The 22,152-nt window shown below is 43.2% G+C and overlaps 1 protein-coding gene across 9 annotated transcripts in view; it reads right to left on the bottom strand.

Moving 5' to 3' along the window:
• hps3 (HPS3 biogenesis of lysosomal organelles complex 2 subunit 1) overlaps nt 1–22,152 on the bottom strand; it is a 44,412-nt gene that overhangs the window by 16,411 nt on the left and 5,849 nt on the right. For all 9 annotated transcript variants that reach the window (XR_007956534.1, XR_007956539.1, XR_007956533.1 and 6 more), the window contains exons 4-13: nt 21,502–21,673; nt 19,100–19,185; nt 17,193–17,385; nt 12,607–12,688; nt 11,763–11,914; nt 9,725–9,833; nt 9,174–9,349; nt 6,717–6,894; nt 4,070–4,300; nt 1,352–1,528 (exon numbers count right to left, since the gene is read on the bottom strand). Coding sequence is in view for 2 of the 9 variants with exons in the window: in XM_052018766.1 (XP_051874726.1) it covers nt 1,352–1,528; nt 4,070–4,300; nt 6,717–6,894; nt 9,174–9,349; nt 9,725–9,833; nt 11,763–11,914; nt 12,607–12,688; nt 17,193–17,385; nt 19,100–19,185; nt 21,502–21,673 (1,556 nt within the window). In the remaining 7 variants the exon portion in view is untranslated. The remainder of the gene's footprint in view (nt 1–1,351; nt 1,529–4,069; nt 4,301–6,716; nt 6,895–9,173; nt 9,350–9,724; nt 9,834–11,762; nt 11,915–12,606; nt 12,689–17,192; nt 17,386–19,099; nt 19,186–21,501; nt 21,674–22,152) is intronic.

The raw sequence follows: 22,152 nt of genomic DNA, 5'->3' as shown, positions 1-22,152 counted from the left end.
AGAATCATCTCAGATTGGAAGGCATTAGTTTAAGGTCGTAAGTAGGAGGGTTAGAAGTGAATTTGAGGTAAGATTTTTTTCCACTCAAAAGATGGTTGCAATCTGGAATGCACTGCCCGAGAAGGTGGAGGAAAGTATGCTCACATTTAAGACGCAAGCTTTTGAATCACCAAGAAATAGAAGGTCATGGACTGTGTGTGCTGGTAAATGGGATTAGTATAGGTGGGTACTTGCTAGTCAGCATATACATGGTGGGCCAAAGGGCCTGTGTCTGTCCTGTGTGACTCTAGAGTTGAATCCAGGGGATCACTCTAACCTTCTTATCCAAGGGGCCAGTTACACCTGGTCTCTGGTGCATCTTGTGTAGTCCCATTCACGTGAATGAGACTGTCAACTTTCATTAAAGGGCAACATTTAGTCAGGTTGGCTTAATTTAATTTATTTCACTGTATGCTCTTGTTTTTCATTAACTGAGGTTAATAGTTTCAATATGAATCTTATTAATTTAATGCTTAAAACATGTATCAATTTCAACTGATTTTAATCAGAAGCATTTAAGCACAATGAGTTGGCACCTCAGGTTGTAAGCCTCAGGCTGCATGCCTAGGACCCACCTCACCCACAGGACAGCTGCAGAAGAAACCGCAAGGTCATTGGGAGACAAATGACCACTAAAAGGTGAGTGCAGGGAACAAGTGTTGGCAGCAGTATTTTTCCCCCAAATATAAAAGCAAAAGTTACACACCTTTCTCATTCTCACAAGAGGAAGTTAAAATATAGTCTCCTTAAAGTCTTGATTTAGATGGATTAGTATTGTACCATGTTAGAAAATTTAAGGTGTTTTAATAACGAAGCTTGTTGTCAGCATTCCTGAAGATAAATTGATTCCATTTATTGTAAATGAGTACCCATGTCTTCTACCCGTGTCCAGCTCTAGTTGCTGCCTCACAGCTCCAGTGACCCAGGTTCAATCCTGACCTCTGTGTGGAGGTTCTCCATGAGACCATGTGGGTTTCCTTTAGGTGCTCCAATTTCCTCCCACAAACGTGCGGGTTGGTAGCTTAATTGGCCCTGGCACTGTAAATTGCCCCTGGTGCTGAGGTGAGTGGGAGTCTCTCGGGGAAGTTGATGGGAATATGGGGAGAATAGTATGGGATTAGTGTAAATGGATGCTTGATGGTCAGCACAGATTCAGTGGGCTGAAGGGCCTGTTTCTATGCTGTACGATTCTAAAACTGATGTTACAATTAACTAGTTAGGTATTTGCCAGTATCACTAATCTAAATTCTTTGCTGCTGATGAACAAAAGACTCCAAAATAATTAAGACATATAAACAAAATGCAAGCAAACCTTAAAGAACAGGTCAGCCTCCGCGAGGGTGATTTTGTCATTTTTCAGTAGAGCTACAAATGCAACTACCAATAGACCCGGCTGAGTCCTCTGCAGTTTATGGGACAGCTCAGTTGCCACGACGCTGTGATGCCGCAGGAGATTTGGTTCATCCACAAATCCATTAACCAACCTCATCTACCCAAAGCAAGGAGATAGTCAATGGAACAGTCGTTAGCACAGGACATTCCAACTACCAACCCCTGCAGGTAGTTTCAACCTCAACTCCCAACTACAACACAAGAAATAAAAGGAGCAGGCCATTCAGCCCCTCGTCTCTGCTTTCCCACTCTGTAAGTGGATGGCTAGCTCTTCCCCCCAATTACCATCTTCCCACACTAACCCTATACCCTGCAATGCCTTTAATATCTAAAAATCTACTGATCGATTTGAACGTTATTGTTACATGGGCAGCATGTGGGAAATGAGTTTGCTCTGAATTTACTTTAATGCTAATCCGAGATTAAATTCCTTCCCTTCTCTCATTTTCAGTCCCGAGAAGTGTAGGGTTAACATCCAAGGTACAGAACGTCATTAAAAGCGAGAATAACATTTAAACCAAATCGAGAATTGCGTGCAGTTCTGGTCACCTCACTAATAGGAAGGATGTTGAGGCTTTAGAGAGGGTGCAGAGGAGGTTTACTAGGATGCTGCCTGGATTAGAGAGTATGTGCTATCAAGAGAGGCTGGACAAACTTGAGCTCTTTTCTCTGGAGCGGTAGAGGCTGAGGGGTGATCTGCTGGAAGTGTATAAAATTATGAAGGGCATAGATAGGGTGGACAAGCAATATCTTTTTCCCGTTATTGAGCGATCCAATACCAGAGGGCATGCATTTAAGGTGAGAAAGGGTAGGTTCAGAGAAGATGTGAGGGGTACATTTTTTTTTAAACTGAGAAAGTGGTGGATGCCTGGAATGCGTTGCCTGATAGGGTGGTGGAGGCAAATTCACTGGGGGCTTTTAAGAGGGGCTTGGATGGGCACATGAATGAGAGGAACATAGAAGGATATAGGCATTCTGTAGGTAGGAGGGAATAGCTATGTCGGCACAACATTGTGGGCCGAAGGGCCTGTTCTGTGCTGTACTGTTCTATAATAATGTGAAAAGGGAGTACAACCTTGGATTGCAAAAGTTGGGATGTGGAAGTAGCTGTGGCAAAGGATTTGCCCTTCGGCCCAATTCAGGTTTTACGCTTCTGCCCTGCTCTCCCTCCCTCCCTCTCCTGTTTTATTATATGGAAAGACTTGCATTTATATTGCACCTTTCATGAATTTATTTGTCCCAAAGTGCTTTGCAGACAACAAAACAAGTCATTTACAAAAACCACAAGTCAACCCTTGCTGCCTCAAGAAGGCAACATCTGTCAAAGACCCCCACCATCTGGGTCATACCATCTTCTCACAGCTACCATCAGGCAGGAGGTACAGGAGCCTGAAGTCCCACACCACCAGGTTCAAGAACAGCTCCTTCCCTTCAACCATTTGATTCTTGAACCAACCTGCACAACCCTAATCACTACCTCAGTATAGCAACGGTATAACCACTTTGCGCTACAATGGACTTTGTCCTTTTTTTTTGTTCTAATTGTGTTCTTTCTTGTAAAAATTGGGTTTATGTTTTTATGAATGTTGCAAAACTGATGCTATGTGCCTGTGATGCTGCTGCAAGTAAGTTTTTCCACTGCACCTGTGCATACGTGTACTTGTGCATATGACAAACTCGACTTTGAAAACAAACAGATAATTAATGGAACTGTCGTTCACTAACCCTTACAGGCAATAGTCACAGTACGTGTTCTGGCAATGGTCGTGCAGGGGCAAATATTGACCTAGATACTGATGGGAACTCCTGTACTGACAAGATCCCGGTTAACATTTCAGCTGAAGGACTTCCAACAATGCAGGTTGGGACTTGAACCCATGAGCTACTGACTCAGGAGGTGAGAGAGTGGAAAGCAAACTAGGCCGACCTCGATTCTTCCTCATCTGTAAGTGGATGGCTCAAGGTGTTTAAGCTGAATAAAAACATCAGCCAATCTCTTGTCACTGGATTTGATTGGCTTTCCCTAGTCTAACAAGTGCCGATATTTACTAGACATTACAGATTATCCACATTGATGTTTATGGGAGCTTCCTAGGCTACAATTCCTCCATTAAAACAATGACTAATGCCCTTCATGACAGCAAGTGTTTGGAACCATAAGATATAGGAGCAGAATTAGGCCATTCAGCCCATCGAGTTTGCTCCACCATTCAATCATGGCTGATTTTTTTTCCTAACCTCATTCTCCTGCCTTCTCCCCGCAACCCTTAATCCCCTTACCAATCAAGAACCTATTAACCTCTGCCTTAAATATACCAAATGACTTGGCCTCCACAGCCCTCGGGCAACAAATTCCACAGATTCCTCACTCTCTGGCTGAAGAAATTCCTTCTCGTCTTAGTTTTAAAGGGACGTCCCTTTATTCTGAGGCTGTGCCCTCAGATCCTAGACTCTCCTAATGAAAACATCCTCTCTATATCCAGGCCTTCCAGTATCCAGTAGGTTCCAGTTAGATCTCCCTGTCATCCTTCTGAAATCTCCTTATACATCAAGCCCTTTCCGAAAGGGATAGGAAGAGCAAGTTTTCTTACAGCCAGAGTTTTGAAAAGGACTGTGCAGATTCTGCCTTGGACATTACCTCTGTGTATCGCCCCATGGCCTCCTGGTATTTCTGCTGGTCTTCAATTCTTAGTGCCACCATTGCTTTAGTCAGTGTCACCAGGGGCGACGGGCTGATGGAGGCCAGCCTCTCCAGATGGTCCCACGCAGTCCTCAGGCACACATTTCTCATGCACGGGCTGCACAAAGCATGGGGGATTTGGGTTGGTTCCGACAGCCTGAATACCTGCAACACCTGGTTTGCTGTTTCCTACAGAAATAAAAATAAATGTTACTGCTCTTCCAAATAATGCATGCAAAAAACACTTCACCCAGTTACTCTGAGCTCCCAATTGCATCAAAATTGAGATCCTGCTTTCTGCAAAAGATCCTTGCACTCTCATTAAATGAAAACACCATAAAAAGCATCCTATTTAGATGCATCATGGCAACTGCTTTGCCCAAGACTGCAAGAAACTGCAGAGAGTTGTGGACACTGCCCAGCACATCACAGAAACCAGCCTCCCCTTCATGGACTCTGTCTTTACCTCTCGCTGCCTTGGCGAAGCAGCCAGCATAATCAAAGACCCCACCCACCCAGGTCATTCTCTCTTCTCTCCTCTTCCATCAGGTAGAAGATACAGGAGACTGAGGGCACATATCACCAGGCTTAAGGACAGCTTCTATTCCACTGTTATAAGACTATTGAACAGTTCCCTTATTCGATGAGATAGACTCTGACCTCAAAAGCTACCTTGTTGTGACCTTGCACCTTATTGTCTACCTGCACTGCACTTTCTCTGTAGTTGTGACACTTTACTCTGTACTGTTATTGTTTTTACCTGTACTACCTCAGTGCACTCTGTACTAACTCAATGTAACTGCACTGTGTAATGAATTGACTTGTACGATTGGTATGCAAGACAAGTTTTCCACTGTACCTCGGTACAAGTGACAATAATAAAACAATACTTGTAAGAAGGAAGTTGAATTGTGCAGAGTGACTGGAAGTTATAAAGCACCCGTACTCTAGTTAAGTGTCCAAAAGGAGAGTTAATGAACAAATATGACATCAAGCCACATTGAAGTTACTAGGAGTTACCAAAATCTCAGAGAAGTAAACCTTTAAAAGTTGGAAAGAGACAGAAAGGCAAGGATCAGGAATTCTGGGAATGAGATTGACATAGTTGAGAGATGGGAGAGAAAGGTGGAGCAATATCAGGAACGTACGAGGCCAGAATCTGAGGAGCACGGAATCTAGTAGTGCTGAAACACGTTACCGAAATAAGGAAGTGTGAAGCTATAGGAGATGAAGGAGGACGAGGAGTTTTTGAACAGGGGCACAGCAGGACAAGAGCGATGTGAAAACCAGACTTGGTTTAACAACAAGACAGAAAAGTAATGCTAAAACTTCAGATGGGAGTGTGAGTGTGTGAACCTAGGGGCAAAAGTCAGGACATTTCTGTTGAGGAAGAGATATGGGAGGAAAAAGATTCACAAGGCTAATCCTGAGGTATTACAGAATTGAACACTGGGAACAAATTTTGTGTGTTGTACTGCACCTTCCAAATTTACTTCTGTCAACTCTGATGTAACCAGAAGAGCACAATATACAATTAAATTGGTAAATTGGTTTAAATTATTAAATTGATTTATTATTGTCACATGTACCAAGGTACAGTGAAAAACTTTGTTTTGCATGTCATCCATACAGATCATTTCATCACATCAGTGCATTGAGGTAGTACAAGGGAAAACAACCACAGAATGCAGAATATAGTGTTACAGTTACAGAGAAAGTGTAGCGCAGGTAGACAATAAGGTACAAGGCCATAACGAGGTAGATTGTGAGGTCAAGAGTCCATTCTTATCGTAGTAGGGGACCATTCAATAGTCTTATAACAGCGGGATTGTAGCTGTCCTTGAGCCTGGTGGTACATGCTTTCAAGCTTGTATAGCTTCTGCCTGATGGGATGGACGGGAGTGGTGGGGGGGGGGGGGTGGAAAGAAGAGAGAATGACCAGGGTGGGTGCAGTTTTTAATTATATTGGCTGTTTTACCAGGGCAGAGAGGAGTGTAGACAGAGTCCACGGAGGGGAGGCTGGTTTCTGTGATGTGCTGAGCTGTGTCCACAACTCTCTGCAGTTTCTTATGCGAGTGACTGTGAACAATCTCTGTCCCTCAGATCTGTCATTCTCCGAGAGAGGAAGGGGGTTGTGACAGGTGGAAGAGAGGTGGCGAAGAAAGATCTGATCCAAGGTGGATGCAAAGTAACAAACGTTACAGGAAAGGCAAATCTGAAATGCCACATCAAACAGAACTGTGACTGTGGGGAAGGCAATTTATGTCTTGAAGCTCGTCATGGAACAGATTGTAGGCAGGCTAATGGGGAAATATTCTCAAATGATTTACTGTGAAGCTTGAGAGCTGGTGGTTGGGTTGGGGGGGGGGGGGCACAAGTGCCTTTCCCATGGGTGGCTAAAATAGGTTTATCATGTGTTCATAGGCCTGACACTACAATTCTACCTGTAACTCCAACATCTGTAGTATTTCCTTTTCACAGCAAACTGACAAGCAGATACATCTTGGATCAGCTGAAACTGATAGCCAGGCAACATTAGACAGCACCAAATGGAATATTCTAATTAGGTCAGATTGCATCCAAGGCTACAATTAAAACTGCTTACTGCACTGAGTGGCTCTTCAATTTCCTCATAGACTAAGTGCTTTAAGTAGTACATAAATCCTTTTCCAAATTTCTCAGGTTCATTTTCCCATAAAAGCCTTCTGCTGATTAGGTCACTCAATGACTTGCCCGACATCTTATAGTAGGGGAGAGTGAGGTGAAAATCATCCATCTCAAACCTAGTGCCAAAACAAGTCCAAACATCAGTTAAAACAGCCTTCAACACAGATTATAAACATGCAGTCGTTCAAGTCCTTAACGTGGTGGTAACTAAAAGTTAATGGAACACACATTGTCAATGAATATGTCCATTTTGTTTTTAAAAAAAGCAGAAGAATAAGGTAGCACTATCTTAATAAGAGTGGTCATACAATGGGAATCTGAGAGATATATCAGAGCAGTAAACACTGAATTAATCACATAGCAGAGAAAGAGGCCACTTGGCCAACAGTATTTCTGCCCATGTTGAAGGAAATATCTAATTAGGTCCCCTTAGCTACTGGCTGCAAATGTTTCCTTAATCAAAGACACGATCATACAGCTCTGTCTGGCAGAGAGTCACACTCTTCCACTATCCTATCCATGAGGGGCTTCCAACGTGTTCTGCCCGATCCTTGTCTCCACCCACCTCTTATGAAAGTTTCTCCTCATTCTACCATATCAATCTCTTTCAAATATCTTTAAAGAATTTAATTTCTGTCATCCCTAATTTTCTGTGTTTCAGGAGATTCAAGCCTGATGTATGTAATCTCATTTCATAATATAGCTCCCATGATCTTCATAACAGGAGCTTGCTGCATTCTTTTCGGGCCCAGAATTGTACACAGCGCTCCAAGTATGGACTGCTATAAAATAAACACAAAAACATCAAAAATTAGGGGGGGGGGGGGGTGGCGGGGATCTTGGTCAGCTGAGTAGGTGGGCCGAGAAATGGCAAATAGAATTTAATTTGGATAAGTGTGAGGTCTTGCATTTTGGAAAGTCAAATCCAGGTAGGACTTTCACATTGAACGGCAGGGCCCTGGGGAGCTTGGAGTACAAGTACATGGTTCACTGAAAGTGGAGTCACAAGTGTGGCTTTTGGCACACTGGCCTTCATGAGTCAGGGCATTGGGTATAAAAGCTGGGAGGTCATGCTGCAGTTATACAGGACACTGGTGAGGCTGCACTTGGAGTATTGTGTTCGGTTTTGGTCACCCTACTATAGGAAAGCTGTTATTAAACTAGAAAGAGTGCAGAAAAGATTTACAAGGATGTTCCCAGGACTTGAGGGACTGAGTTATAGGGGGATGTTGGTCAGGCTAGGACTTTATTCCTTAGAGCATTGAAACTGAGAAGTGATCTTATAGAGGTGTATAAAATCATGAGGGGCATAGATAGGTGAATGCACTCAGTCTTTTCCCCCCAAGGTTGGGGAATCAAGAACTAGAGGGCATACGTTTGTGAGAGGGGAAAGATTTAATAAGAGTTTGAGGGGCAACTTTCTTACACAAAGGGTGGTATCTATATAGAATGAGCTGCCAGAGGAAGTGGTTGAGGCAGGTATAACAACAACTTTTAAAAGACAATTGGACAGGTACATGGATTGGAAAAGTTTGGAAGGTTATGGGCCAAATGCCGGCAAATGGGACTAGCTCAGATGGGGCATCTTGGTCGGCATGGACCAGTTGGGCTTGAAGGGCCTGTTTCCGTGCTGTACGACTCTATGACATTTGCAGACGTCACGAGATCTCGTGTTAGTGTGGTCAGGCTGCAAGGTGGAGCAGCAAGTAGAGCCGCTGCCTCACACCTCCAGTGACCTGGGTTCGATCTCTGATGCTGTCTGTGTGGCGTTTGCCCATTCTCCGTGTGGGCCTCCTCTGGGTGCTTCAGTTTCTTCCCACATCCCAAAGATGTGCTGATAGGTTGAATGTCTGTGCTACATTGCCCCTTGCGTATGGCTAAGTGGTGGAACCTGGAGGGAATTGATGGGAGCGTGGGAACAACAAATTAGTGAGGGAATAGGCTTGCTGTGAACCAGCACAGACTTGATGGGCCAAATGGCATCCTTCTATCTTGCGAGGAAACATTGAAATATAGCACCGACAACTCCGTGTTTCAATATTATGTCAATGCATTTCATAGAACATAGAAAAGTACAGCACAATACAGGCCCTTCGGCCCACAATGTTGTGCCGACCATTAAACCTCCCCTAATACTATCTAACCCCTTCCTCCCACATATCCCTCTATTTTAAATTCCTCCATATGCTTATCTAGTAATGTCTTGAATTTGACCCATGTACCTGCCTCCACCACCACCCCAGGGAGCGCATTCCATGCCCCAACCACTCTCTCGGTAAAAAACCTTCCTCTGATATCTCCCTTGAACTTCCCACCCGTTACTTTAAAGCCATGCCCTCTTGTATTGAGCATTTCATGGTAAACAAGGATCTTCTAAGGAAGTGAAAGCACATACTGACTGAAACAGTCTCCCAGCTGGATGCAGTTCTCACTAAAAGCAGATAGTAATTCGCTGTCACACTGGCCAAGGTCAGGATCCAGGAGAGCAGCCTTTAGCATTAAGTGGGCTTCACTCAGCAAATGGACGTAACTCTGTGGACTGCAGGTCTTGTACTTCAAACTGTACTCCACCTACAGCAGGGTTCAAATGTTAAGGGTCAGAACGATGCCCAATTTTCAGCTCAAGTTTATTGTTGTCATAGGCAAACACACAAGGGGTATAAATACCATGAAAATTAGCTTTTTTGCAGCAGCAGCACAGTATATTACAAACATAATTAACGTAAACTTAAATTAACAAATTATATGCAACTTACACTTGCGGAAAAATAAACATAGTGACACTAGTGCATGATTGAGAGGGGGAGAAAAATATAGTCCAAGGTAGTGTTAGGGTTTTTCAGAGCCTGATGGCAGTGGGGAAGAAGCTGTTGTTGAAGTTTGAGGTGTGGGTCTTCAGGCGCCTGTACCTCCTGCCAACTTTGTACCAACTAGAAAGGTACTCACCATCTCCTTGCACAGCTGAACTGTAGGAATCACCTGCAAGCAGTACAAATTCCACCCGGACTCTCCAGTGATCGGTGTTGTGTTATTAACAGTCCTGGATTTTTGGGGCCTGCAAAAAAAAACATTAGAGTTCTGCTCAGCTCTAATTTGATGCCTTAACTGAATTAGGCAAACCTGCCCATGACTGGTAATTGGAACAATTGCAGCTAGCACTAACTTTTGCAACATACAATTTGCCGGAGGAACTCAGTGGGTCGAGCAGCATCTGTTTGGTGGTGGGGGGTTGCGGCGGGTGAGGAATTGATGTTTTGGGACAAAACCCTGCATCAGGACAGAGAGAGTGGTGAGGGGAGACGGCCAGTATAAAGTGGAGGGGGAGCAGTGAGACAGGAGCCCAAGGGTGGTGGACTGACAGGGGGTGGAAGATGACAGGTTGCACTAGGTAGGGGAGGGGAAAGGAGGGGTTGTAGAAACCAGAGGCAGGTGAATGATAGATGGAGGCAGACAAGGAGAAAACAAATGGAGCGAGGTGGGAGGAGGGGAGGTCGAAGACAGGAGACGGCTGCTGGAGGGAGATAAGCAGGAACACAAAAGTGCTACCAGTGCTGGAATCTGCTAAGGAGGTGAAAACATGGGAACAAATAGGGAGGGGTGAAATGGCAAATGGAACCAGGGCCAGATGGGGGAAAGAGGGAACTGTGTGAGTAGGAACTGTTCCTGGTGGAAGGAGCCAGGAAGGGGAGGGAAACAAAAATGGGAGGACTGGCACAGGATTGGAAGGAGAGAGGGGGAAAGAGTACCAACTGTTAACCGGTTATACTGATGGATTTAGCTCGTGGACAAAATGGTCACCATGCACGATTGCTCCCAAATGCACATGGGAGACTGTCGGTCCATAGAACTGTACCTTAGCCAAGCTCCACTGTCTCAATGTTTTATTTATTCTTTTCTCAGCACCTGAGCACCACTGGCAAGGGGAGCATTCATTGCCCTTCAACTGGGAGAGAAAAACAAGATCATCTGCTTAGCCCTGATAACACTCCAATTTCTGATGCCATCTTTTCACAGGGTATTCAAGTGTCAACCCATTGGAATGTCTGGGGTTACAGACTGGGAAAGGACAACAGATCTGTTCTGAAGGACAATTGTGAACCTAATGGATTTTGTTTTTAAATGATAGTTCAGTAGTTTCATTAGGTTAACTAGATTTAAATTCCATAGCTGTTATGGTGGGATTGGAACTCAGGTCTCTGGATGACTATTCCAGGGCTCTGGATTATTAGCCTTGTAATTTAAGTACTGTGCAAGCACCATTCTCCAATTGTGTTGTACTGCATTGTGTTCAGATTGCCAGTTTTCGAATAAATGATGGCTCAAAAAAATCGTTAATGTTAAGGAATAGTTTAAGTACTCAATGGAACGGAGTAGGCCTTCAGCGCATCGAGGGAATCCAATAGAACTGGATCATTGCAATCCATAGACATCCTCAACACATTACGCACATTGGTCTTGGTGTCTAGGGATTAGGGCAGGCACGGTAGTGTAGTGGTTAATGTAACACTAATACAGCGCCAGCGACCCGGGTTCAATTCTAGCCACTGTCTGTAAGGAGTTTGTATGTTCTCCCCGTGTCTGTGTGGGTTTCCTCCAGGTGCTCCGGTTTCCTCCCACATTCCAAAGATGTACGGGTTAGGAAGTTGTGGGCATGCTATTTTGGCGCTGGAAGCATGGTGACACTTGTGGGCTGCCCCCAGAACACTCTATGCAAAAAGATGCATTTCACTGTGTGTTTCGATGTACATATGACTAATAAAGATGTCTTATAATCACGTGGACTCAACTGTAGAAAAATGTCCTTAAATATTTCTTGTTACGAGGGAGATAATAAAAATCAGATTGGATACAATGATGGATCCAATCATCAGCCTCCATTTAGATTTTGCTTCTGATTTGCACACTGCCCTATGGGATGGATGGTCCAGCAAATGCCATCACACCCAAGTGACATGGAATGACAGGCCGAAACAAAATTACTCACGATCCTTTTTTGGATTCATTCTGTCTTTTTTGTGCATTGACCTCTGCTTTGGCCAGCAGTATTAAGTGGTTTCTGGAATGACACACAGCTCTCAGCCCGATGAAGAGTTGCATTCGCAGAGCAGACACAGGTAGGAAGAACGGTGGACAGGCCTAACCACAAAAAACACCAAGAGGAAAAATAATCATATATATATATAAATGAAGCATCCATAAGTAGAGGGGAGGCATTTAACACACTCTGCTAACCACCACTACTCCCCAATTCTACTTCTGGAAAGTATCTTGATGGACATCCCAGCTCAGCTCAAATGATAACACTCCAGTCTGTGGGATTAAATCCCAGCACTTGGACTCAAACAGCTGATGCTCCTGTGCAGTATTAAGCCTCTGGTTACCAGTTCTGCTAGAACATAACAGATAGGAGAACTAAACCAAATGGTCTCTCAAGCATGATCTGACATTCAGCAAGATCTTGGCTGATCCAATTGTTGATGTCATTCCACTTTCTGGCCCTCTGCCCATACCTCTCGATTCCCCATAATCCACAAATCAGCTTTGAATATACTTAATGATCCTGCATGCACATTCTCCAGGATGGAAAATTCCAAACCTCCGAGAAATTCCTTCCCAACTCATTCTAGACTTCGGAAGATCCTGTGGCAGTTTTCGATGAGAGGGGATTCACTTCATTGAGAATTCTATGATTTCTCCCGAGTCAAAAATTTATCTTCGATTAACAACATTGATTTAATAGACACTGTGATAAAGTTTAACTCATTTTACTTTTAAAAGCCAGCATATAGAACAAAAGGTCACAGCTGTATTATTAGCTAAAGCAGTACCTTGTTATTGGTGTCAATTTCTGGATCAATATCTCGAGCAGCCACTGCACTGCATCTGACACTGTAACACAGCAAGTTATTCCTGTCACGGAATGAGGAAACATGTATTATAGACAGGAATCATCATGCAAAGACTAATCAGTGAACATGATTCCACTGAGATTGCCATACATGGCAAGTTCTGCTAGAGAGTTAGGGGAGATATTTAAGTTAATTATCACTGGTCATTCATGTCCCCACAAGTGTGCCTGTGATATTCTGATAATTATTCTGGCAAACTAAGGCAAACTGACAAACCGGAATTATTGACCGAGCAGAACAGTTTACATGACAGGATTATCTCAATTCCTTCTGCTTCCCAGTGCATGAAAAGCTCCATTATATTATAAAACTCTTATTACAGCTCCAGGAGAATACTAACTTTTTTTTGTAAAACATTAACTAGTTTTGGTTCATCTCTTTTAGGCCACATCCACTTGAATACTTTTCACATCAGAAATTTTCTTCTCCAAAAACACATTTTAAATCATAATATATACTATCAGGACATAGAACAGTACAGGCCCTTCGGCCCACAATGTTGTGCCGACCTATATAAACACCTACTCCCTGATCAATCTAATCTTTCCCTCCTACACAGCCCATAACTCTCCATTTTCCTTGCAACTATGTGCCTAAGAGCCTTTTAAACATTCCTATTGTATCAGCCTCTACCACCACCCCTGGCAGTGCATTCCAGGCACCCACCGCTCTGTGTAAAAACACCTACCTCTGACATCTGCCCTAAACTTTCCTCCTCTGACCCTAAACAGATGTCCTCTGGTATTGGCCATTGCTGCCCTGTAGAAAAAGGTGCTGGCTGTCCACTCTATCTATGCCCCTCATAATCATATACACCTCTATCAAGTCACCTCTCATACTGCATCGCTCCAAAGAGAAAAGCCCCAGCTCGCTCAACCTTTCCCCATAAGACATGTTCTTTAATCCAGGCAGCATCCTGGTAAATCTCCTCTGCACCCTCTCAAAAGTTTCCACATCCTTCCTATAATGAGGTGACCAGAACTGTTCACAGTACTCAGTGTGATTTAACCAGGCTTTTATAGAGCTGCAATATTACCTCGCTGCTCTTGAACTCAATCCCCCGACTAATGAAGGCCAGCACACCATATGCCTTCTTAACCACCCTATCAACTTGTGTGACAACTTTGAGGGATCTATGGACTTGGACCCCAACATCCCCCTGTTCCTTCAAACTGCTAATTATCCTGCTATTAACCTTGTATCCACCTTCAAGTTCATTCTTCCAAAGTGTATCACTTCACACTTTTCCAGATTGAACTCCATCTGTCACTTCTCCGCCCAACTCTGCATCCTGTCTATATCCCATTGTAACCTACGACAACCTTCTACACTATCCACAACACCTCCAACCTTTGTGTCACCTGCAAACTTACTAACCCATCCTTCCATTTCCTCATCCGAGTCATTTATAAAATTCACAGAGAGCAGGGGCCCCAGAACAGATCCTTGTGGAACATCACTAGTCACCAATCACCAGGCAGAATACTCTCCATCTTCTACTACCATCCTCTGCTTTCTGTGGGCGAGCCAATTCCGAATCCACACAGCCAAGTCTCCATGGATCCCATGCCTCGTGACTTTCTGGATGAGCCTACCATGGGGAACCTTGTCAAATGCCTTACTAAAATCCATATGCACCACACCTACTGCTCTACCTTCACCAATTTGTTTTGTCAATTCCTCAAAAAACTCAATTAGGCTCGTGAGGCACGGCCTGCCCCTCACAAAGCCATGCTGATTATCCCTAATAAGACTATGCTTTGCCAAATGCTCGTAAATCCTGTCCTTAAGAATCCTCTCTAATAGCGTGCCCATCGCTGACATAAGACATGGTTTCTCTACATTCATTGTAACATCAATTCATTACATTCCATTACAATCCAACAATGCCACTCATGTTTATTTCTTAAACAATGCATCAGTGAACTGTCTGAGAGTGCCCAGCTTCTCAATGTCCAGAAGTGGCAGGACCCTAGATTGTGGTTCTTCCCCAGAGCTTTTGCAGTGGCTGCACCGAGCTTCAGTGCATCCCTCAGCATGTAGTTCTGCAACTTGGAACATATCAGTTGGCAGCACTCACTTGGGGACGTCTCCTCACACTGGAAGACCAACAGATTTCAGGCAGACCAATGTACATCTCAGTGATCTTCCAGCAGTAGTCGATGTTTGCCACAGTGCACATCCACGGGAACAGCCTGCAGATCACAGTCCCGTGTTACGCAGCTGCTCAGCGCAAACATTGACAAGGACCACAACAGCCCTTCCCAGACCTTCTTGATGAAGGCATAGTCCACGAGGTGGACGATTGTTCATCTGCACCACAGCTGTCTCAGGGGTGGTGGGATGGAGGTCCAAGTTGCATTTGCATGAATAAAAGCAAGGCAGCAATGGTCCTCTAAGTCTCTAATTGGTTGGTCCACTGATTAGTTCAAATAACCAACATGAAAGACACCTCTGCGCCCTCTCCAGTGCTACCACATATTTCCTATAGAGTGGTGAACAGAACTGCAAGCAGTGCTCCAGCTGAGGTCTGACCAATGGTTTATAAAGTTGAAGCACAACCTCCCTGCTCTTGTACTCAATGCCCTGATTAATGAAGGCCAGTATCCTGTATGCCTTCTTAATCATGTTATCTACCTGCACTGCCACCTTCAAGGATCTGACCCAAGATGGCCAATTGAGACCCAACATGAAGAATGAGAACTATACTATAAACACTTCAGAGCTACAGCTGGGATGAGAGGCAGGCTGTATAATATCTCTTCGTCCATTCTTTGTTCAAAGATGGCAACAAGTGAGTTCTGCATTGTACCCGCCAATGGAAAGGTGGACACGATAAAGAAACTGTCTTGGCTCACCTTCTGTAAGCTGAATCTAACCTTACAGTGATAACAATAAAAAAAAACTTACAAAGGAGATATAAAGGACGTGAAACAACCTAAACTTTAGAATTAATTTTCTGGTGATATGAGCTTCATTCTGAACCTTTAGAGGGTTGCATTAGAGCTTATGGGATTAATTCCTCGAATGAGAGTGATGTCCTATGAATAGACAGTTTAGGACTATGCTTCCTGGAGTGGCAGGTGATCACATTCTCATGGATAACATTTGCAGAGCACTTGGCAGATTAGATGACAAATGCAACACACAAGATGCTGGAGGAACTCAGTGGGTCCGTCAGCGTCTATGGAGGGAAATGGACGGTTGACACTTCTGGTTGAGACTCAGCTGGACTGAAAGATGTCCATTTCCCTCCATAGATGCTGCATGACCCACTTGGTTCCTCCAGCATTTTTTGTATTGCACCAGATCCTAGCATCTGTGGTGTAGTGTCTCCTAGGTGACAAATACTGCTGTTGTGTCTAGGAGATCCAGAACCAGAGGATGAAGTGTCAGGATGAGGAGCAGAAGCCATTTAAGTCAGAGAATAGATGGGTAGCTGATGGTTGATATGGACACATTAGGTCTGTTCTGTGCTGTATGACGATGAGGAGGAGATATTTCTCTGATTAGGAAGATTTATTATCTGGAGGACTGCAGATGCCTGCTCACTATGTATTCAAGGCAGAGACTGAAAGGCTACCGGGCACTAAAAGGAATTAGTGGACGTGGAACTGGGGAGGAAATGTGGAATTGCTAAATGGCAGAGCAGACACGAGGGGCCACGCGATCAACCCTGCTCCTATTTTACACATTGTCTTCTTGAATCAACACATTGTTCCATGGTGGTTGCAAGCATTATAGAGAACTCCATTCACCAACATCCAGTAAGCAGCTGGATTCTAATATTGAGAACTTAAACACTCATGTCAGCTGATTGATATTAAAGTGATCTAATGAACTGCGGGTATGTTCTTGAAGGCTAATTTTAACTGCAGCTCATAGCAAAACATCAGAGTACTGCAAGCTACCTCTCCACCTGATTATTACACTGGTGGCTTTACACACAAATTAAACTGTATTGCTTGAGTCAGTGCAAATTCATCTCTTCTGAGGTTAAGTTGGTAACACACTCACCACTGTTTTTAGTAAGTCTAATGTTCAAGCCCATTACAGAGCGTAATGAAAGAACCTAGACTGTTGACCTAGCGCGGGTCTGAGAGAGTACAACTGGAGATGCTTGGATGAGATGTTAATCTCTCACCACTATCAGGTAAAGGATCCCAGGGAAATCCTTCATAGAAGAGCGTGGGAGAGTTCTCTCACAGTTGTCTTAAATCAACATCAAAACAACAGGTTACCTTGTTATCATCAGACTGCTGTCTGTGGGGGTTTCCCTGCCACATATCACCCATCATATTTTCTACATTACAAAAGTGACTACATTTAAAAGGTGCTTCATTGTCAATAGAGCACTTTGACATGTCCCAAAAGGGATGCAAGCGGTATTATACAAATGCAAGTCTCCTTACATATCATTGTGCCTCAATACAGACAAAGCACAGTGCCTGGGCCATACCCTCAAGCTCTGATGCCAGAATGCTCCTTGCTGTGGGTTGTCATACCTGGTAATGACATGTAAGAGCTGGGAAGTCAGCACTGCTTGGTTAGCCTTCTCTGGGTAACTGTAAGTGGAGAGCTCCTGCACCATATTGCCAACCGAGTACAGGTAGCCTATGTGTGGCAACGAAAAGAAACAGAAAAGGCTGAGCACTTGCTTCTCCTTCCTCACTGGGGAACTGTTCGATTCCAAGTCTCCTAGACCAAGGTAGAAAATACAGCGAGTTGGCCTTGTGTAGTCACGGTCAGGGACACCTTGATTTCAGCTGACAATTCCCCCTCCTGAACCCCAAGCACATAGACAGACAGCCCAGAAGGCAGTAATACAAAATTCCTCTTATTGAAAATTAAATGGCACACAGCTTTGCAAGGATTGGCTTATTATAGCAGAAGGTATTACACTGTTGCTAAGGCACTTAAAAGTGCCTTTAAGGCCACAAAGCTCAATTATAGGGACTTGGCGAATTAGAGAGGTCTTGCATTCCCAGCCTGTTTGTTTATAATTTTGCCTGTTTGTCATAAACTTATCCCAGATGATAGGGTTATATGTAAAATTGTTACAAAAACACATTCGCTACAAACCCATCACTATTTACTAAATATACAAACTTATAATCTGTGTCAATCCCCAAAGTGATAAAACTGATCTTGTCAGAAATAAGCTTCAATTTTAACAATAATATACCTTTGTTCCAGCACATTAGCAGTTTGATTGCACATTATTAGCACTTCCCATTTTACTACATTTGCTTTTGTTGTATCTCTGATTAGGAAGCCTGAATTTCTTTGTCTCTTCCCCTTCTTGTACACCCATTTCTGGTTTTCTTTTTCTCCCATTTCTCATTTGTTCCAACTTGTATAATTTTTGTAGTCTTCCATTCCACTGTGTTTTTTCCCCATCACACTGTTTATATTAAAACTAGCTTCTGATTTGCTTTCCTTTGACTATCTTTCCATCCTTCTGCATTCCCTTTCCTTTAAAACCAACTTCTAACTTTTGACTTTGTTTAATGACTTTGCCCATACTTTGTGGCTGGATCAGGTCTGGCAGACTGGTCAGGGCCCACCAGAACTTCAGAGTGCAGTTGTCCTCAAGAGGTGATGGAACTGGGAGGGGCACTAATTGTGTTGGAAGAGGGAGGCAAGAGGATGCAGACACGCCAGGAGATTCTGCAAAATGCTGGAAATCTGGAGCAACACACACAAAGCGCTGGAGGAACTCAGCGGGTCAGGCAGCATCTATGGAGGGAAATGGACAGTTGACGTTTCAGGTCGAGACCCTTCATCAGGACTGGAAAGGAAGAGGGCAGAAGCCAGAATAAAAGTGTATAAGCACAAACCGACAGCTGATAGGCAAGTCCAGGTGAGAGGGGAAAGGTAGGTGGGTGGGGGGTGGAAAATGAAAGGGAAAGGACATGGGAGTGGTTGAGAAGTACTGTGTACAAGGACTTGCCTCCAACAGCTGCAAGGGCAGATGTAATCTTGAAGGAAGCTAAATATTATAAAATAGAAAACCCAAAAGGACATGGGCCAAAATGACTAAGAAGCATATGCAGAAAGTGAAAGTGCTGGGAATGGATGATCATACATTTGTCTGCAAGAGTCTGTTTTAGTTCTGCTTGTCTTGTGCTGTTAAGTAACTAGCGCGGGCAGATCAATGAGCAAGTTCGTAAGCGCTACAATTCAGTTCCACTACTTCCTTATTTTCCTTCCCCTTCTGACAGAACCACACACACCTCAGTTCACAGAATTTCCACTGGAGTGAGCAGGCTGTGGATTCTTCCACCACCCCCAACACCCCACCAGTTTTGAGTGCAGATTCGAGGCAGAAAGTTCTACATAAAACTAGGTTGCTGAAGGAAAGCAAACAAGTATAGCTTGACATTATTCAGTGCACTCTGTCTTGCAGTACCTGCAGAAAATATTGGGAGCAGCTGTACAGAGTGCAGCGAGGTTTTCTCATCCAAGTAAATATGAGACAGATCTGGTGCAAAACGCCTTGGAACAGAACAAAAAAAAATCAAATTACAATTTATCTTTCAACATGACAAACATTCAACATAAAAAAATCATCAGAAATGAGTAATGCATTGGCGATACCATGGTTCCTTTCGGCTGTGATTGGTGGAATGAGTTACCCAAGCTCAAAACTGGAATGGAGTGAGATTTACATGGGAGGGTCTGGGAGAAGAGAATTTACACACCTACTTCAAACTTTTAAAAACACAAATCATGAAAGCACACAACTCAGAGGCCTTGCAATGTTTCCATTTTAAGATATACAAACATCACCAGTGTCTACCTTCCATTCCAGAATAAAAAATTTTTTGCATGATAGTTATCCTCATCCCCCACTGCTTCCATTGCCTCCTTTTGCTAGGGGAAATATTTCTCCTTATTCACTCTATACAAATGCTTTATAATGAAAGAAGGTAGATTTTTGTTTTGGATTCAAGGACAGCACCCTGTTCAGCTTTGGTAAGGCGATGACTCAAAGTGATTCCAACCAGTTCCTGTACAATTGGATAAGGGAGGCTGTAACAGTCATGTCAGCATTGAGAGTGTGGTATTGCCCACTGGATTATTTTCTTTAGCTTCCCTTTACTGGCAAGTTCCCTCTGAACCATCCATAGCCAATAGAAGGGGAACCAGACCTATTTGGAGGGGAATACCAACAATACGACACAGATAACACAGACCCAGCAACTCTCTGCAGTGAATTTCTCACTTCATACCGCTGATCAAAATCAAGTTGTCATTGTATAGAAGATCCCAAATCTAAACCTGTGTCCCACAATTTCAGGATGTAATACACCAAAGCTTAACATTGACCTTTGTTCAGCCTTAGTCCCAAGGGGGTGGGGGAGCAGGCTACCCAGAGGGAATGTAAACAAAACTTCACACTATGTTTGTCCTCCAATCAGGCAACTAACTATAAAACATAGGAGCAGAAATTAGGCCATTTGGCCCATCCATTGTTTTAATTTGCAGCAACTTGACCAGGTAGGATTGCCCATTTGGACCAGCACTAGGAAGGATTAAGTGCATGTCACAGGTAGGAATAATCAAGTAAAACTACTTGTCAAGTAAAACGGAGTCATGGTTTGCAACAATGTTTAAAACTTGGAAAAAAAAGTTAACTTAAAACCAAACAGCATTTACAACAGTAAATGGTAAATACAGTACCTTTAGAAGCATAGAAAACAGGAACAGTAGGCCCTTCAGCCCTTTGAACCTATCACAGCTGGCAATCTCTCTCATTCGTCTAAACTCTAGTGATTACATACCTAGTCAACCTTTTCTTTCTTTTTCAATCTTTTTATTAGTTTTCAAATTAATACAAATTGATATATAGCATCAATATTTATACATGTAATACAAAGAGATTAGGATAACAATCATAGTATAGATAAATCATAAAAAACAATAAAATATAAAAAAAATCTGTAGATCCAACGACCTCTTAGTAAATGAATATAATATGAAAGAAAGGAAAGAAAAAGATTTGTTATATAAATTAAAAAGACCCAAATCAATAAGAAAAATTGTAAACAATATAAACTAAAAAAAACTTCAAAAAAAAACAAATAACAAAAAAAAGAAAACAAAAACTGGGCTAAAATTTCTCAGTAGAAACAGAGCAATATTATGTCGTCAAGTCCGTTCCTCCAAGTTGGATAGTTATTGAAAGGGGATCTACATCATGTGAAAATATTTAATAGATGGACTCTAAATATCTTCAAATTTAAGCGAAGGATCCACAGTACCACTCCTAATTTTTTCCCAAGTTTAAACATGATATAGTTTGAGAAAATAGTCAACCTAATCTCTCCCCATATGGCTGCCCTAGCATACCAGCAATCATTCTGGTAAATCTTTGTTGTACTCTCTCGATGCCTAGTATTTCCACTATTTGGAGAAAAAAAAGCAAAACTGCACACCATATGACAAGTGTGGGGAGGGAGAGAGAGAGCGAGACAGAGAGAAAAAGAGAGCAAAAAAAAAAGTGAGGGGGAGAAAAGAAGTAAGAGATGAGGAAGGCAATTGCAAAACTATGACTGAGAGGACAACACAGGCACCAACTGTAAACTGATTACTGTGAAATATCTATGCAATTGCATAGATATTTCACAGGGCTGCAGAAGGTTGCAGAAACGTAGGAGGGCAATCCCCCAGAGGAGAGATTAATAAAACAAAGGGGAGAATTCTAATAATTGAAGTGAAACAGTGTAGAAGCCTATATATGGGCCTGTGTGCAAAGGAACAAAAACTTTCCACACAAGTCAGCAGATCACAAGATCAACCCGGCCTTACCTGTAGAGAATCTGCCGGAGATGTAAACTACTCTGCAGCTCGGTATTCAAACCCTCCATACCAGTCCACTCTGAACTGATCAACACTCCTGATCCTGATGCATCTTCACCAAGCAGTTCCAAAGGACCCTGAAAGAGGACAAACTCATCCTGTTCTTGGCTCAGAGATGCCCCTGAAAGAAATACACAAACCCAAAGATTAGTTAAAGTTTGCGGCAGAGACACCCTGCATATAAACGCTTCCTCCTCTGTGACATTCTGTAAAATGATAGGCTCCGAGCAACACTGTCCAACAATACATGGGGCCATAGAACATAGAACACTACAGCACAGTACAGGCCCTTCGGCCCACAATGTTGTGCCGACATTTCATCCTGCTCCAAGATCTACCTAACCCTTCCCTCCCACATAAACCCCTATTTTTCCTATCATTCACGTGCCTATCTAAGACTCTCCTAAATGTCCCTAACGTATCTGCCCCCACAACCTCTGCCAGCAGTGCGTTCCACGTACCCACCACTCTGTGTAAAACAAAAACTTACCCTTGACATCCCCCATATACCTTCCTCCAATCACCTTAAAATTGTCTCCTCATGATTGCCACTGTCACGCTGGGAAAAAGTCTCCGACTGTCCACTCGATCCACGCCTCT

The sequence above is a fragment of the Pristis pectinata genome, chromosome 6 (assembly GCF_009764475.1).
Source record: "Pristis pectinata isolate sPriPec2 chromosome 6, sPriPec2.1.pri, whole genome shotgun sequence".
In the NCBI taxonomy this organism is placed as follows: domain Eukaryota; kingdom Metazoa; phylum Chordata; class Chondrichthyes; order Rhinopristiformes; family Pristidae; genus Pristis; species Pristis pectinata.
This window is presented reverse-complemented; position numbering and strand designations above follow the sequence as displayed.